General features: G+C 26.4%; 1 protein-coding gene across 6 annotated transcripts; it reads left to right on the top strand.

Annotated features, from left to right (window-relative positions):
• The first annotated feature begins 7,692 nt into the window (after positions 1 to 7,692).
• Positions 7,693 to 17,659, top strand: LOC112694001 (protein kinase C and casein kinase substrate in neurons protein 1). 6 transcript variants are annotated; one of them, XM_025569313.1, is made up of 10 exons: positions 7,693 to 7,802; positions 7,878 to 8,411; positions 14,764 to 15,142; positions 15,220 to 15,408; positions 15,484 to 15,710; positions 15,774 to 15,894; positions 16,083 to 16,196; positions 16,381 to 16,511; positions 16,801 to 16,979; positions 17,049 to 17,659. In XM_025569313.1, exons 3-10 carry the CDS (start codon positions 14,780 to 14,782, stop codon positions 17,156 to 17,158), a joined length of 1,434 nt encoding a protein of 477 aa, XP_025425098.1. In that variant the 5' UTR covers positions 7,693 to 7,802; positions 7,878 to 8,411; positions 14,764 to 14,779; the 3' UTR covers positions 17,159 to 17,659. The 6 variants fall into 6 exon arrangements, with proteins under 6 accessions (XP_025425098.1, XP_025425101.1, XP_025425097.1 ...); XM_025569312.1 differs by having other exon boundaries at positions 7,695 to 8,040; positions 8,136 to 8,411; XM_025569311.1 differs by having other exon boundaries at positions 7,695 to 8,411.
• The last annotated feature ends 2,857 nt before the right edge of the window (positions 17,660 to 20,516 follow it).

The raw sequence follows: 20,516 nt of genomic DNA, 5'->3' as shown, positions 1-20,516 counted from the left end.
CAATATTAAAAATATTTTGAAATTATTTACTCACCTTTGTTCAAAATTTTTAAATAATATTAATGAAGAAATTATGTATTGTGAATAAGTAGAAATTACTATAGAAGATAATCCTGAAGAAGTTTTTGAATTTATAAGAGCACTTAAAAGTCTTGAAACTTTACATGAAATGTCAATTGACTAAAAACTGAAAAATCTTAGTCTATATCAGAATTTTCTATAGCTGTGTTAGCGATGTATCAATGGAAATCTTCGACTATACTACCGTAAAAAAAAAGGAAAAGAAATCTTTAGTTATTTTGCTAGTGCACTAGGACATGAAAGTAACTTGACTTGAAGAATGGGAGATTTTTGATTATGAAATATTAGTAGCGTAAAAAAATTGTTAAATATGACATAAAAAATGCAAAAATTGAAAACTGAGTTGTACTGCGTCGGAAATTTGATATGGTTTAAAAATTAAAGAAAGGATAGAATATATTATATCTACTTATAAAGTCAACTATCTTTTATAATATATTTTATGTACTTTTCTGGTCAACAAATATAAATTAATTAGATTAGGGACTACTGGTTTTTAAAAACAAATATATTTATCTATTGATAATTGCTGATTGTACTCAATACAACCATATTTATTTATGATCAAATAAACATCAAGCATTTATCCTATTGATGCTTAATTTCTACAAATTATATAATATCGTGTTTCTCTATTTTATGTTATAATTTATAACATTAATTACCCCGTAGATATTATATATCTATACTTAACTTAATTATATTAATTTTTATACTAATAGTTATTTTAAGTAATTATCTTACATATATATACTGACTGATTTTATTTTTTACCTATTTTAAGGATCATGACATTGTAAAGGTTGAGAAGCGCTGATATACGGTGTATAACATATACATTTTATAAGTAGGTACTTTAATTCCAAATAAATCTATAATCAATGATTTCATATAACGATAAAATAAATTATAAAATAAATGATTAAAAGAAAGCCTCATAAATACATCTTTTTTTTTATGACTTAATAATAAACGTTGTATGATATAAATATTTTTAAATTGCATCATATTCATACTTTACTTATTTATATGACATATGATGATAAAAATTAAAGCACACAATACCAATCTAATTATTTGTACATGAAATGCATTTTATTCTATGTTTTATTAAATTATTTGGTATACGTGTATTAAAATATGTATATTGGCAGTATAAAGTGTACCTTTTTTTTAAATTATTTTTTACTTGTTATCGTGTATCTAGATTGATGTTGCCAACATACACTTTACAAGTCGATAAAATTATACTGCAATAATGAATGAGTTTCATTTATATTTTACGGTATAATATGACTTACTAATTTATAAGCGAATGCGATAGTTTCACTTTAGTAAAATTTATAATTATTTTAAATTTCCACCACACTGACAAATTTATTGATTTCTTAATTTTGTTTTTTTTATATGTATTATTACTGGTGGAAGGAATGTTTTAGATGTTATATAACAAGGGTAGGCAACTGGCGGCTCACGAGCCTTTTTTATCTGGCCCGTGGTATATTTTTAAATTACATCATACAATTTTAAAGTTATCGTCTATACTCTATCTTATCAACAGGGTTCGTAAGTTCATGCCCTAAAAATGGCCTAAATAAGCATGCATTTATGCATTTATATGCACTAAATATCTAAAATTATGCACTTAAAAAAATCATAAATAATTTTTAAAATAACATGAATTATCCGTTCATTTTTTTATAGATATTTTATATTTTTTTTATGTTACAATTAAAAAAAATAATAGATTTTAAATACTATTTAATACTATTCTTGAGCCTTCATAAACTGCGTATAATGTAGGCTTTGTCAGTAATTAATTTAAAATCTGTAACTTTTGAAACAAATTTATTTGAACGGTCAGGGATTTTTACATTTTATTATGTATGATCTTCCGGTACTATTAGAGAACGTACCATTGGAAGAAAAAGAATCAATGTGGTGTATGTTAGATGGTACACCTCCTCATTATACAAATGCAGTCCGACAGCAATCGTATTATCTTTTCCCTGACAAACTTTTAGGTAGAAGAGCTGTAACCAATGCTTAATATAGCCCAGACATAACATGGCCACCACGCAGTACTGATTTTAACTCATGTGACTTTTTCTTATGGAGTTTTATGATAGAACAAGTTTATGCCAAAAAAGTAAATAACAGAAATGAACTTTTGATGAGAATTAATAATGTAGTTGATATAATTCGTCAAACACCAAATGTATTAGAAAAAACTTGGAGTTCATTACATCGTCGTGTGGAAAAGTGCATAGAAGTTAACGGGGATCACATTGAACAATTTTATAAATTAAAATGTATTTAATTATGAATTTTTTACTATGTTAAAGCTGTTTTAATTACTTATATGTGTTAACTGACAATAAACTACTATCACCACTGTTTATCCTGAAGTGTTCTCATACAAATCGATGTGTCACACGACTTTTTTTTAGTCAGTGACTTGAGCATGAAAAATGCGAAACAAGCCCAAAAACAGTGTGACGTGTCGATTTGTATGAGAATTTTACAAAAAATACAACTAAAGTGTTGATTTTTAAATTCAAGCCATAACAATTTTATTTTATATAATATTATTATCCTAAAAACAAATTAAATAAACCAAGATTTTGGAGATTGAAAAAAAATCTACTTTGGGTCATCACAGCGAGTACACGTACACTAGTGTCCTCATCCTTTCCAGAAACACCATGTTTAGCTTTCAAACATAGCTGTTTGTACCGAACTATTTAACTATATCAGTTTCTTCGTATCATTCATGTCGTGCTATCGTGTGTGTTTAATTTATTATTTCAGTGTATATAAATGCTAATTAAAATTCATATTTTGAATGACTTTTTTTTTCCTATGCTTTAGCCCGCTGGATTTTAATTTTCTAAAAATTGGCCTTCTAGTTATTTTAAGTTGCCCATCCCTGTTATATAAAATACTGCAGTCTCCTCCACGTATTAAACATTTATTTTTAACTATTATTAATAAACTATTATTTATTTTTGTTATATCATTATAATACTACGATTTTTAAACTAAATCTAACGGCTAACGTAAATTTTTTGTATTTTCGTATATTATTCCGTAACAACTACAAAAAACATCGCATAAAGATTATAGAATGATCAACAACATTGGCACCAATTAAAGCCCTCGATTGAAAACAAATCAAATTGCATTTTTTCAATTTAATAATGGCAAAAAGCCTACCAATAAATGTTATATATTTTAATTTTTCAGTTTTAATTTCTAAAATAGCTTTAGTTTACAATTATTCTTAGTTTTACTTATTCTTAATTCAAAGAACTATTGAGATGAATTAAATTTTTCTTTTCCATTATTAGATATCAGTTATTATATAATTTAATGTTTATATATTGTAAAATAATATTAAAAAGTTTAATTAATTTCATGGATGAAATAGGTCAATGTTATTACTCGTATGTTGTATAATGTCATTATGTTAATGTTATAAGCTACCATTTGTTTAAGGGCCTAAAATTAAACACTTTGATGTACTTAAAAACCGATTATAAGTAGAAATGATTTTTTAACTTGAAATCAAAAAATTAAAACTTATAAAATGCAAATAATTTGCAAAACTTAAAATGTTTATGAAAAATAATACAATTTGGAAAAAGCTGGTAAAATTACATAAACGCAGTGCTGTATTGGATGGTATACGGGGGTATATGGCGTATACCCAATATGCTATTCTTATCTATAGCGTATAGCTTATGAGAAATTGATGATACACGGGTATACAGCCGTATGTAGCGTATAGCTTGTAATTTGACAAATAATTACATAATACGTTGACTAACCTAACTTGTGGTTATAGATATGACGTGATTCGATGTCGGATATATTATTATTATTTTTCTTTTTTTTTTTTTATGAAAAATTCAAATTTGTTATCATTTAACAACATGTTTCTGTTATCAGTCATAAATAAGGATGTGTAGTTCATGAGTGAGTTTTTTTGGTTCCTATCACATGATAGTTTTACATGAAATTAGGTATATACCCATGATTTATTTTAGCAATACATCACTGCATAAATGTATAGATATAGCATTAATTAATATATTATAATACATTTGATATTATGTCATGTTAAGTATTAAGGTAGATTTGCGTAATAGAACAGTTTTAGGTTAAAGTGAATTGAGTTCGATGGTATAGTTACAGTGCCGGATTACCCATTAAGTGGAATAGGCACCCGCTCTAGGGCCTCACTCATTCTAAGGAGCCCTATGAAAACAGAAAACTATATTTTTTTTATTCAATAATAACTGTATTTTATTTACGAATTAAAAGGACAAAAGTAATTATGAAATATAATATATATCAAGTTGTAGATGTTATGGTATATGCAGTAATAATAATAAAATTATTTTAAAAAAAAATAGAAATAATATAATAGATAATTAATTAGTTTTTCTTGCAAATAAAAAAATTTAATAAACATGACTTTATATATTAATAATTATTGGTTATTATTAAAGCTGATTATTTTGATTATTGGATAGAAATGTTAAAGATGTACGTAAAAAATAATTTTGTAGGGCCCAACATTTTAATTGCCCATAAATGTTTAATCCGGCACTGTATAGTTACAATAGTTGTATAGTGGTACTCAGTGCCGTTCAAGGTACCATTCAAACTTGGGATTTCTGCACCTCTAGGCACGTCTGAATTTGCACCTTCAATGGCATGTAAAAAATGATTGAGAATGATGAACAAGGTCGCCTAAGTTCTTGTAAAAAAAATAGTCTCCCTCTGTAAATTTTTTGTATTTTGGTTGTGCCTTTTTTTCTTACCCTATTCATAGCCTCATTTTTTTTTCTTATACTTGTTCGCATGTACTGTAAACAAAAATAAAGTTCTCATCTATATTTATTTTATATAATTTATATATATAAATGAATCCCTATTTCCTTTGGTCACGCCATCACGCGTGAACGGCTGAACCGATTTCGCTAATTCTTTTTTTTTTTTTTTTGTTTGTTATTGTCAGAAGAAGGTTCTCATGAAAGAAAAAATTAAGAAAATTGCGCGGAAAATTAGAAAATTTAAGAATACTTAACCACCATATACAATGTAATTTTTAGACGTTCGACAGAATTGACAGGATGCGTGCTGCAAATATCGTTAAAGAGGATATAAAAAAACTAAATATCGTTTAAAACAGATGTTTCGGTTAGAGTTATTCTATTAATGAAAAATAAATTTAAAATAATTTATATATATGATATACATTAATAATTATAAATAAGACCGAATTAAATCGACGATGTGATATCTGCAATAATTCCCGATAATTATGAAGATCCATTGTTACTTGAAATTGTTACAAAAAATATGATTCATGACCCACGTGGAATATTAAAACCAAATTCTCGTGTATGGTTGGTTCAAAACGCTCTCCAAGACAATTAGTGGTAGAAACTATTAGTGGAAATAATGGTTATCCACTTTATCATCGGTGATCTCAGGTCTGTATTTAAAAATTTGACGCCCCCGGGCATATAATTTATGCCCTTCCCCCCACCAAAAAGAAAAAAAATAAATAATAATAATATAACACTTATTATTTTGTCCATAATCGAGATTCTTTAATATTAAAATATAACTTATAAATGAAAATCGTTTAATACTTTTTTTAATTAAGAAATTAAACAAATTATAACATTATATATCATACAATTTCCTTTTTTTTTTAATTTACAAATTATAACATAGTTAAATATACTATTTTTTTTTTTTTCATTAGGTACATCATTTTTAAAATTAATTTTGCTAAAATATTTTGCTGCCCCTGAGACTTGACGCCCTCGGGCATGTGCCTAACCGTCACCCCCTAAATACGGGCCTGGGTGATCCACTGATGACAACGGAAGGTTAACAATAGTCAAAATGAATCAGCTGGAAATTGAAGAAGACAGTGGCGTATACAAGGGAGGTGTTTGGTAGATAGACACCCCTCTTGAGCCGTATCATATATTACATTATTATAGGAATATAGGTAAATCGATAATACAATATGAAATATAAAATAATGCACAATACTAATTACATATATCGTTAACATTATCGCGATTGCGACAATACGTGACGAAAATTATTCGTTTACGTTTTCGTGCAACACAAAACGTTTAATAATAATAGGTATTGTAGCATCGAATACTGATATTTGAATAGTCAAATATTTGAATGATTTATGGTGAAGCTATCCGAATTCGAATATACATTACATCTCTATTACAGACATTATGTATACATATTAATTAATTAAAATAAAAGTTTTTGTTTGTTATTATATATAATATTTAATAATTATAATTCACACCCCCCTTCAGAAAATCCTAGCTACACCACTGGAAGAAGATAATCGTTGAGTTGCTCCGTTTTCTCCGTTACTCCGTTAATATTTAAAATACACATAAATGTTGAATATTGCTATCCCGTAAAATTGATAAAATATATCTGTAAGTACGCAGGAGCGTATTTAGACTTACTTCTAGGGGGGTGGGAGGCGACTCAAATTTTTTCTTTAATTCAGGCTCAAAATTTACAATTAAAATTTTGATAATATTTAAATCAGGTGAGTCCTTAATATTTGTGGTTTTTTTAATTTTTTTTTTTAATCAAATGCCTTAGAATGGACTTTTGTATAGTTCAAATAAAAGTTCATAGGTGGTACATGAAGGAAATGTCCCTTTATAAAAAAAAAGTTTTATTACTTCTAACTGATATTGATGAAGAGAAGTTCAAATTATTTTGTGATGACTAATGGCTGGCATATTTGACCATTTAAATGTTCTACGTATGAGTCTGCAAGGCTCAAACACAAAGATATTTTATGCTAGCGATACAGTAACCTGTGTATTTTATTTACATGGACTTCAACACCGTTTTGTAAAGAACATGTGTAATAAGGAGATCTACCCCTAATACATATGCGTACAATATAAAAAATATAATTTGTATAATAAAATACACATGTATAAAACAGTAAATATAATGTACTTACAATTTAATAAAATATATTATAAATATAATGATATAAAATGAAAGGGGAGAAAGGCGCACCGAGAAAAAACTCCCGGTGTTCCGGTGGACAAGTAAGGGCCCGGGCGAGTTAGAATTTAACATTAGATATGTCGGCAGTACGATTCACAGAATGAAATGAATATATGTTACGTGATATCTGTAAGGATCGAAACGCATTAACCAGAGAACGTGCTAACGAAAACCAAAAGAAAACATTTCGTACGCGCAGACCTTTGCTGCCCCCATGACGATTCTATTCCTAGAGAGCTAATGGCTGTGCGGGGCTTCAAATTTTTCGCGGATCCTTTCTATATGCATAATTCGTTCGTCGTTCATCGCGTCACATGGGACGACGGACGAGCATGTTTGGCAACGCGCCAAAATGACGATCGTGGCCGAGCGGGCGAGTGAACGACGCGCATGCCGCGTCTACACGTAGTTCGGTTGGTCGATGATAGATGGCATGCTACGGTTGGACGACGTTGACGACGTGTTGTATGAGGGGGCATAAAATAAAAAATGAAAAATAAAAAATACATTCGTAGCTCCGTACCGCGCGAAACGATCAGTGTCGTGTCTACGCACATCTTCATTCGGTCAGCGTCGCGTTCGTTTGGTTTCGGCATTGCTCGACGTTACCTCTGAGTCGGATCTTACTGGTTCGTCGTCACGCACCGACTATTATTATTATTGCTTTATTTATCTAAGCACACAGACGTTTATGTTTCTTTTAGTCGTTTCCTGAGAACCGTTTCCATTTAGCCGTTATTGTCGTTACTTTCGATTTTTCCCTCCCGCGTTCCAAGAGCGCATTTGAAAACCATCGTGTACACCGGTGGTCGACAAGCCAACAAAACGCACCGACCGCGGCACGACGGCTGCTATGGTTAAATAGTAGTAATAATAATAACAATAATAATAATAATAATAGTAATAATAATAAAAGTATAATTATAAAAAAATTCTCTACGTCGTTCTGTTCATGGTCTTAGTCAGCCGTCTTAGGAGTAGGACGTCGGAGTGCGTACCCCACACCTGTGCCATGTCAATAAATGATAACGGATTGATAAAGAAAAGTCCTTAGAAACGTCAGATATTTTTATGACCGTTTATTATTATTATTTCTGTTGCGGACTGCCGAGTTATTGTCGTCGACTGCAGAACACACGTAGTGCAGGGACGTGTTTTCCGGATCTTTGCTGGGCTCTGGACACTTGCCATCCGTCGCCACGGTCTGCATTTCACATTCAACTGTTCGCGCGTACCAGGTAATTATCGTCCAGAAGACTGAATATTACTGTCGTATAGAATTCAGGAAACCAAACAGGTCTTAGGTGTGTGTTTTTCATTTTTAATGTTTTTTTTTTCTTATGTCTATCTACGCGATCTAATTTGAAAATATTATCAAGATGAACATAATTCATCTTTCCCTCAAATTTTTGGGAAAATTTTTTTTCTATGGAACAAACACTAAACCCGTTAGAATGAAGGGTTTTGGTCGGGTAGGTCTTCTAGATTCTGTTTCTTAACTAATACTCAATTTTAGTTTTGTTTATGTGGCTCTAAGTGATATATTTTTGCACACAAGATTATTGAAATGTATTTTTTGTATTTAGAATAGGAGGCATAACTTCATGATCTGGAGATCATATTGATCACATACAATCGTTATTGTATTTATTTTTTCACCTATTCCCTTTCAGAACTATCCATTTGATGAAATAAAGTACAATTAGTTATAAATCCAAAAATCTTGAGCTGGTTATTTTTATTAAATGTCATTAGAACTCAATCATAAGTCATATAGTCAAAAACAAATTTGTTAAGATTCTGTATCACTACCTATGTAATGTTGGGTATAATACATTTTATTTAAGATATTAGGACTAAATAACAAATGTTCATTTTTAATATTATACTATTTGAATGTTTATTAATATTTTTTGATAATGATTGATTATTGATAGTAATTTTAATTTTAATCTGACATTTATTAGTATAAAGAGGATGATTATAAATTATAATTCTTATTTTCAAATCATAATTTATTAAATTATTATTTTATAATAGTTAAAATAGAAATAATAATATTTTTTTAATAATTATGAATAAATAATTTTAAGTGTTTATTATTACATACCTATGAACACTATTTATTACTTTAATATATATAACTTATTCTAAATTATTATATTTTTAGTAATTTTCTGACTAAAGGTTATTCGGCATAGATATATGATGTAATATTACTTTTGTAAAGAATAACAATATATTATATATTTCTTTAGAAAGTCAGTCAAATTTAACATCTATAGTTCGATTACAATTTTTGTGATAAAATCTTATTTAATTTAAATTACAAACTCCAACTTATAAATACTAAAAAAGTCATTGTTGTTCTTTGTATATTATAAATATCCTACAGATTTCTTTATAAAATGTTGATTGTTGGTATACTAAATAGAATATATAAGTTATTTATATGTTATATTTTTTTATATAACATTTTTAATTATTCTCATATTAATATATTAAACTGAACATGTTTATTTATTTGAATTGTAAGATTTATGATAGCAATAAATACATATCTATACTTTTTATTGTTTGGGGTGAAGTAGAATTATTTAATTTGTGGTAAATTTTAATCTACTGTCAAATAATCATTAATACTTAGGATACATTTATAATGAACTATCTATGTAAATACTATTTAACTTTTATACTATACAAACTATTATTTTAAGCTGGTTGCCAGTTACAAAAATGAATTATAAATTAATATTCTTTTAATTTGCAGTATGAATAGTCACAATGATTAAAGTAGAAATCTAAATTATTATTAAAATTGTCTCTGTATTTTAGGTTTAATATATTCATAATACTTTAGATGTAGAAATAAAATTTTGAAAATAGTCCTTGGGTCTTATGTGTTATTTCTTATATTTGATGATTTTGTGTACGTAGTATATTAAAATATTTTTAATTTCATTTATATTTGTATAAATTAACAATTTTAACAACACTTATAGTGTTTATCAAGGTCCAAATGCAATTAATACTCAAATTGAAAATGGTACTTATCAAGGTACTTAAGTCCATACTACTTTTTCTAATATTGAAATGATCGTTTTCTTGATATGTTTTACCATAGCCATATTGATTATAAGATTTGTTTAAAATATAAATATTAATTGTTTTCAACATTTAAATTCATTACGTAAAGCTATTAAATTTCATAATTTATATAATAAATTATATAAACATTTATTTATTTAATTTTTATAACAATTATTTATTTATTAATTTTGTCTCTAAACTTTTTAAATTACAATGACAAAATATATTTCTGTATAGTAATAGGATGTATCTCATTTAATAAAAAATAATAAACTGTTATGTTAATATAGCTACGTGAGCTATTTGCATGGAATATTATATTAGGTCTGAATGTTTACAGCCGGGTTTACAACATTTTATCAAAAACTGTATGTTTTTTTTTCATATATCTTGTAAACAAAATACTTCATAGTTAATTATGTGAATAATTTTTGTATGTTTACCATCACATAATTTGATTGGTAGAACTTAGAACTAGGTGAACTATAACTAAGAGTATTTTGTATCCATAAGTTAAATTCTTCATATAATATATACTAAATGTTATATGAATTTATGTGTGTATGTATGTATATGTCATATGTGTATAAAATATGAATAAAATAAATATAATAAATATACATATTATTTTTATAATTTTGTTGATATAATAACAAAAATAAAACGGAATTTCTATTTTAAATTTGAATATAATGTATGTTCAGCAATTAAAAATATGTGAATCATAGTTTTTGGTAACTTTAAATAAAATTATGTACTTGGTTAATGATATAAATATATTGATTATTTACATATATTGTCTTTATTGATGATAGTTTAATATTGATATGTTAAGAATATTTCTATGTGATGTTGGATGATTAAAATATTTTTTATATTGAATATTTTAAAGAAAATATAAAATTTGACAAATTGTTATCTGATTTTATAAAAACAAATATTAGATAAATTAATAAAGTAGACTATATTTTTGTATTATAATATATTGAAATATGATAACAATTCTAGTTAAAAGTATAAATTATAAATATAATAATTTTTTTATCTATATATATATATATACATGATTGCTTTATTTTTGATAATGAGATAATGTAGTTTTGAATTATATCAATATTGGTAGTTGGAATATTTATCAAAATAGATAAAATTTATAAAGTTGGTATTATTTTTATTATATTTAAACTTACAAACTTATCACTATAACATTATACATGCGTTTTGAAACAATCAATAAGTTCAAAGACTGGATTGTATAAGGAAGACCTACAACTATTGCCAAATGTAAGGGTATCCCATATTAACAGTGGACTTTGTGTATTAACCATACTAAGTTCCTGGACAGATAAAAAAGTGCATAACATACAAACGATATTTTTTACCACACTATTAGTTTAGTTCAAGACCCAAATACATATAATGATATGGTAGATGTCTACTTATCGATATTTTTTTTTTTAATAGATATTAATACAAAAATTCTTATTTCTGTTATCATTTGCTATTATCTTGCTACCAATATAACGATTAAAATTCGTGCATTATCATCATTAAAATTAATCTGTATTGGCAAGTTTTATGTTATACAGTAGTAGATATAAGAAGAGGCCTCTCATGCACACTATACTGGGTGTGGCCTAGAGGGTCAAGGACCAAATATGCTGCAAGCTAATCAACATTCCACTGAGGATTTATCATATATGATAATATTCTACCTAAAAACACCATTGATAATATTTATTTTTTATTAAAACGAACAGAAATAATTATATTTGTTTTCTATTGATTGATACATTTCTTTAATTAAACTATACTGTTAATTGTATATAATCAATGTTTAGAAAATTATATTCTATTGTTTTTTAATAATATCTTTGAATATTAAAAATTGAATTTTTATTTTGAAACGGTTTTTCTAATTTTAATTCTATTTAATTCTGATATGATAACTGAACAATTTTTGTATTATGTTTATTTTGTTTATCTTAATAAACAAATATGTAATTTTAAATTCGACTAAAAAGGACCCAAGGATGTCAGTAATTTCTAACTTTTTAATTAATTATATTTTTTACATAATTTCAGTAATAATATAATCGTTATGTATATTATAATAACAATACTGTTTATTACGATTTATTACATTGACCCTCCATGACCAATACCCTATTAACTTACAATTTTAATCTCGAAAGCTGAGAAGTATTATGCTGTTGATATTTATTACATTAAATATATACGAATATGTATTTTATTTTTAGGTTTAATTATTAAACTTTATCATTTTTATAGCTATCGGATAAAACTGAAATTATTATACGTTTTTTTATTTGACATAGACATCACTTGTTTTTTATTTTTATTTTTCTTATATTATTAGTTTAAACGTTCGTGTATTTTTTTTCTATGCATTTTATTTTTATTTGTAAAAGTGAAAAAAGTGATTTACCTATTATATTTTTCCATTTTATCAAATGATATTTTATTTTATTTATAAAAACGTTCACATTATATTTATCGACATTTTTATCTAAATACATTTTTAGAGTACTTTCTTTTACTTATGCATTTAAATAATTACCTATGGAATAATATTTAAAATAAGTTTTTCAAGGCGGAGGATTATTAATTATAAAATCTTAATCTATGTCTACACAGGAAGCATAAAAAATTCTAGCATACCACGTTTACATTTCCGTTTTGATTTTATTTATTATAATTCTTCCTTGTAAGTTTAACTACATAACATTATTCTCACGGTGTGTTCTATATTGTTGTGTTCCTAATATCTAACGAGTTAACGATGTTAATTAAATTTAACCAAACTAACGCTCATAAGTTTTTCATTTTTGATTTTGGCGTGGTACATACAATTTATTTTTTTAAGTCTTATATTTATTTATATATTATAATTTTTAAACCGTGTTCCGTTCAAATATTGTTTCGATCCCATAGAAGTTTTGAAGTAGATTTATTATCTTGTTTATGGCCAGAGAACAAGAAGTATCACTGTTTATTTTTTTAATATCGAAGAATGTTAGTTTAAGATTTTTATGTAGACATTGGCATTTCATTTTTAAGTTTATCGCACGTAGATATTTTACAATATTATAGTAAATGAATTCTCAGATAAAATATAGGGTACTTATAATTTGTAGTCGCAGAATTTAAGTAATTTTTATTTTTTTATAGTGTATATACTAAACATGTTTATACTGAACTATATCCACGTAGGACTAACGTCGTAGGTGAACTGGAATCGAATGATTCAATGCTAGGGATTATATTAATACTGCAAATTTTAACAAACATGTTATTCGATCCCATTTGTATACGTACTTTTGAATAAATTTACGAGTTTATTGATTTAATAATTATTTTTTGGTGGATGTAATTATTGGTTAAATACCTATGTGTATGTTTATTGCGATAAATTGTGGTTTATACATATTTATGCCAAAACATTTGGCCTATGGCTCATTGATGTTCTTTATTATACATTATATTACACATCAATGTTATCAATAAAACAAAACAATCTAAACTAGTAATTAAATATTTATTAAGGAACCCGTTTTGTTTATTTAATTACACCTGAATAATTATATTTTAAATGCGATGTAATATTTTTATGGTGAATTGTAAATATTAATATTTTTATAAAAACAATATTTATTATTCTTAAACTATTCTCTGCAAAATTTAACTCGTCCTACCGCAATATGTCATTGGTTTAGTGTTGTTGTGTAGGGAGGGGGTACACGGATACCATTTTATTCCATGCGATGGATATTAAGCGAAGAATAGTGTACAGTATATTAACGGTCCAATTGGTAAATGACATCATTCATATTAAAATGTAGTAGGTAGGGGTAATGATTTGTTACTCTAGCCGTACAGTTGAGAATATTTTAACACGTGTATCAATAATGAATAATAGTGATTCATTTAAGGCCTTCATTATTAAAACAGTTGTACACTATGAATAAGTCTTTGTTAATTTCCATTGATTTTTTAAAAATAAACATATTTAAGAGTAATTCAATTCAAGTACAAATGCTTAATTTTATAAAATGGTGTATTATATATGATAAGAAAAACGAAGAGCTATGGGGAAAAACGATACAAGTCAAAAAAAGAAAAATATCTGATAATTATATCATCTCATTTTTTTTAAAAATAAATTACAATTTTTTTTAAAATTATTTCATAGTTTATCTCTAACATTTTTGAGTTCTGAAATGTTAAAATTAAAATATTAAACATTTAAGGAATATTGACTAAGTATTATGGTTTTTCCATGTAATCCTTCAAATATTAAAAGTTTTTTTTTACATTTTTTTTTTATTAAGTGTATATTTTTACACCAGTTAAAACTATAGATTTGAAATAATTATAAAATTATGAAACCTATGAGACACTATCAGTTTTCAAGTACTTCATTGCTCCAATCATATATTTTTTAGATTACTCAATGAAAATTATTTGTTTTAATTGTAGGTAAATATCATTGATCATGTCACATCATAGTGATGACAATATGCTCATAGCAAGTAGTGATTCATTTTGGGAACCTGGCAATCACAAACGTACAACTAAAAGAATTGAAGATGGTTATCGATTATGTAATGACCTTATTACGCTTATACAAGAACGATCAGACATTGAAAAAGCATATGCTAAAAGTTTAAAAGGATGGTCCAAAAAATGGAATGATATCATTGAAAAAGGTCCTGAGTACGGAACAACAGAAGCAGCTTGGAAGGGTGTACTAGTTGAAGCTGATAGACTATGTGATTTACATGTGAGAGTTAAAGATGACTTATGTAATGACATCATGCAACAAGTTAAGACGTGGCAAAAAGACAATTATCATAAGGTAAGTTGTATATTTTTGACAAGCAAAAGATGTATGTATAATATAAGATTTTTTTTTTAATATTAATTTTATTTCAGACTGTTTTACACATAAAAGAACGAAAAGAAATGGAAGAATCATTTAAAAAAGCTCAAAAACCTTGGTGTAAATTATTAACCAAAGTGAATAAAACAAAAAATGAGTACCATATTGCATGTAAAGCAGAAAAATCAGCTTCGAATCAAGAACGAAACGCTTCTGCTGATAGTTCCTTGTCAATGGATCAAGTAATAATTAAATTATATTTTAGAGTATACATAAATTTAATGTAATTGAAAATATAAACATTATGTGTTGTTCAGGTAAAAAAAATGCAAGATCGTGTTGCCAAATCAAAGGAAGAAGTACAAAAAGCCAAAGAAAAATATGAGATGGCTCTTCAAGAATTAAATTCTTATAATCCTAAATACATGGAAGATATGACTGTTGTATTTGATAGATGTCAAGAAACAGAAGCTAGGAGATTACAATTTTTCAAAGATACCTTATTTACAATACATAAATGCCTAAATATTTCTCAAGATCCTGTGTAAGTAAATAATAATAATTAATTTCTATACATTTTAATACCTATTATTATTTAAAATATCAGATTGCCCCAAATCTATGAAGAATTTTATCATACTATTAACAATGCTGATCATGAGAAAGATTTACGGTGGTGGTCAAATAATCATGGTGTAAATATGGCTATGAATTGGCCTTTGTTTGAGGTTTGTTTATTTATGTAACATATGTACACTATCTTATAATTTTTTGAATTGTAGAAAGCTATTTATAATTTATTTACTAGATGCATATGATTATTTTGGTTTATGCCTTGATTTAATTTTTAATAATTGTAGAAAAATATTAAATCTAATTTGTGTGCATGTGTGTTGTCGTGTTATTTTTTCTATAGGATTATATAGAAGAGTTCCGTGAAATATCCAAAGGGAAACTCAAAGAATCTATACCAGCTGGAACAATTACATTAATCAATCAGCGATCAGTTGGCGAAGATTTGCATGTAAATGTTAGTGTGCATTTGTTTTTAGTTAATTTACATATTAGTTAGAAAGAGTGTTATTAGTGTGTAACTTATATTTACAATTTCGAATACATCCTACAATTTATTATGCATTGTCTAGATAATTTTTCTGAGTGTCAATGTTATGATTCTTATTACTTTTTCATTCTATTTTGTTTTCTTTTTTTAGGATTTGCATTTAACTAATCCAAAAGTAAATAGCAAAAAGCCAACTGTTGCATTATCACGGTCCAATGATAGTACAGATGATCATAAACAATCAACAGAAAAACCTAATGGAACAAAATCGCATCCAATAACGTGAGTTATATGAATATTTCAGTAATTTTTTAAAAAAACAATTTTTTTTTTTTTTTAAATGACTCCTATGCATGTCATCTAGATTCCTAATGAAGGGGCCGTGCACCGGACCTTATATACCTATGTCAATTGGTAAGATCGGTTACACGTGTCCCATTACTTCTTTTTACTTAGAAATTCCTTTTAATCCAAAGTATTGATAATATAACCACAGTAAAACCTATAGTGTTTGATTTAATATAAGAATATGTTATTTTATTTTGTATTATTTATTTTATATCCATAATAGCAATGGAGCGTCCAACAGTCAAACTCCAGACTCAAACCCATTTGAGGAGGAGGAATGGGATGAGGAAGAAGGAGTTGGTCCCGATGGTGCGCTTGTGGACAATGGCGAACCCGGTGTACCTGTAAAAGCACTCTATGATTACGAGGGTGCTGAAGCTGATGAGCTCAGTTTCAAACAAGGTAAAAATAAATGATCTTAAGCAAAATAAAAAGTGTTTGCAATGATTAAAATATTAACTTTCATCATAGGTGATCTTTTTGAAAAATTAGAAGATGAAGACGAACAAGGTTGGTGTAAGGGACGTAAAGATGGTCGAGTTGGCTTATATCCTGCCAACTATGTAGAATCAGTATCATAAACAATAAATAATTCTGAATATCAAATAATATGTATAATATTAAAAAAACAACAGTGACGTCAGTGGCAGTTATTTATCAATATCAAGGGGTAATCATCTTCTCTCCTCCTCTATTACTCTTGTTGGAATAGTTACGATTTTAATCATTATCACCTACAAGTAATTTAAAATAAAAATTTGTTACCTATATAATATATAATTTCATAAACTATAGGTATTAATGTATAGTGATAAAACCCTAGAGAGGGAAAAACCCATTGCTCTCCTTAGATAACTGTCATGGAATGACGTACATGCACCACTGTGTATTGTTTGTTCCTCTGCCAAAAAAGATGTTGTGATCCAATTAATATTTTTGGAATATTGGTTGTTTTAAAATTAAATTGTTTGTTAATTTATATATATTTAATGGAAGAAAACTTTTGATGTTTCTTTTTCTTCTTTTTTTTTGTTAAAATAAGGGAACAACTAGTAAATAGAAACAGATATTTAATATTTTTATTTCCAGTAACAATTTTACTTAATATTCAAATTATTTTAATTGAACCTTAATCTATTTGCTGGCATTATCTACTCTGTGAAATATTTTAGAGTATTATGTAATTACTTATTTATTCGAACAGCATATAATTAAAATAAATGAATATTTATTATTAATATTATTATTTAAACTTAAGGTTGAATGTCACATATATTTTAAATACGTTCCAAAACAAGATTTTATAGATCAAATCAAATCTGAATCAATACAATGTATAATTTGCATAGGACAAACGTTTGGATTAGATATTTTTAATAAATAAGGAGCATTTAAACAATGTTCCAATTTTAAATTATATTATTGAATCAGAACACATTTAGTTAAAGAAGTCCATTATGAAATTGATTTTGAATTAAATTGGTTTATTTCCATTTTGTTATGTCACTAATTAAAACATAATAGTATCTATTTCTACAAGAATAGTAATATATTATTATTTTCTTAGTAGAATTGTATTATTGGTAACTAATTGTTGTTAACTTTATTTTTAAATAAAACATTTACTAAATATTATTATGATTATACAAATATTAATTTGCCATTAGATTGTAAAATAAAATAAAAATTGTTAACTATTTAATATTTTTCTAGTTATGTTTTGTACATAAAATATAATATATTATTAGCATTGATTCAAATGATTACATTTTGTTGAGTGTATTTAATAAATTTTGATTTGGAAACACTCATAAAGACCATTTTTATAACCACGTGGAAACTGATAAAAACAAAAGTAATTTTCAAAGAAATAAATATAATTATAGAACTTTATAGTATTTTAAAAAGCCAGCTGTACTAACTTCCTATTAACAATGAAATAATCATAAAATAATAGATTACATAATATCTTAAATTCATATTTTCTTTTCATAATTAAACCACACATGTGATATTCTAATTAAAAATTTCCCAAACAATATTATAAGGAATCACATCCTACATACTTATGTTGAATTTATTCCATGTGAAACTACTATTTATAACGTTCAAACATTTATTACTTACTATTGAAATGATGACTCATTATGCTTCAAACATTGTATGTAATGTGTGATCAAATATTTTTATTTATTAATATAAATGGCACTTGACATTGAAAGTATGGTAATGGTACACAATCATAGACAATGGAAATAATCATTCTACTCGTTACTATATTCATATTCGAAAAAATTAGATGAACCAAATTGGTACTCAATCATTTTTTCACCATGACCTAATTCGATTAATAACCCTTTTTATTTTATTTAAAAAAATATTCGTTAACATCAAAATGTAGGCAATGCATGACATTATAAGTATATTTTTTTCCGTTAAGTGTTTTTTTTCTACTGTGGATGTGTACCATAACATATGTTTCAATCTTGTGATTTTATTTGTTACATTTACAATAAATATTCATTAAATTTAAAGTACTGTTATATTTAAATAGCCAATTTAAAAATGTGATATTACACCTTGCAGTTAAAGAACAAGTCATTTTTTTGTTTTTGCACTTATGTTGTAAATAATTAATTTTTAATAGTTTTGGTTAAGTTTATAGTAATTATAATTAAACATAGCTTGTCGATTTACTATTCTATAATCAAAAATTCATTTGTAAACAATATTTTTGAGACTAAGTTCATATATTCTGTAGGCTACAGTACAATGTACTATTCTAATAAATTTATTGAATGCATAAGGTATACAAATGTTGATAATTTAATTTAATTAAAATAATTCAGTGGCACCTATCTTTATGGCTAGGTGTAGCAGCTGCTATACCTAGAAAATAAGGGGGAGGGGTACTATAACATGTAAGATAAAAAATAAACTTAACAGATAATAATATCATTATTGTTGATATTAATTATGATAATATTGTATTATTCATGTTTTGTAATATTAGTATAATACCCACATCGTTTTGACAAATAATAAAACATTCTTTAAATGTTAAGTTATTTGGAATTTGGATGGGTATATCTGTGAGTAATCTTGTTATACCTGAAAAATACGTCTGGAGCGTCACTGGGACTATATAAGCACTACATATAAAGTTTCTTAAGAATTTTTCATGAAAATGTATTTAATTTATACACTAATATTTGTTTAGTTGTTAAAATGGTATTTATGTTAATGTTAATCAAGCCTTGAGCTTTTGATTAATTACCAATACAGTAACACATCAATAAATAAATAGCAGAATACTTATAATGCTACTAAACGCATACCAATGGAAAATATACCGTGTATACAATTTACTGGGAATGGTTGACCAGTGGTGGCTCTAGCTGTCGCGAGGCTTTGTGCAACACGTGATTTGCGAGGCCTTTACTACCGTATTGGGGGTATTCATTTTTTTTTTTTTTTTAATTAGGTGCAAAATTATGCATTTTTATTGCTTTTTAAAGCAGATTTTCATCATCACCCGCTGTTTAACGACTACCGATTGCATATATAACCTATAATGCATTATAGTTTTTTTTTGTTCAAAGAGTGGTTTATTTTTTCGTGTGTATAATTAATTAGTCTAAAAAATTACCTATTAGGATGTTGGAACAATCTATAAATAAAACAAAAAGTTAAATAGATTAAGTATAAAATATAGTATTAGCACAAAGTATGAAATTGTATTTACATTTCAGTTATGGTTACATATGCTTTCAAAAACTCTTCTACTGACTGAACTCTACTTTTTCTGACTGAATTCTTCAATCAAATACTCAAAAGATGTAACAAAAGCGTTGCCACCTTATAATACAAATAAAAATTACCATTTTTTTTATTTTCTTATCAATAAAAAATGTTTGGTTTAAGAATTATTTAGAAAAT

This window comes from Sipha flava, unplaced genomic scaffold, assembly GCF_003268045.1.
Source record: "Sipha flava isolate LNK unplaced genomic scaffold, YSA_version1 121_pilon_pilon, whole genome shotgun sequence".
Lineage (NCBI taxonomy): Eukaryota > Metazoa > Arthropoda > Insecta > Hemiptera > Aphididae > Sipha > Sipha flava.
The sequence above is the reverse complement of the archived record's forward strand: the minus strand, read 5'-3'. Positions and strand labels throughout refer to the sequence as shown.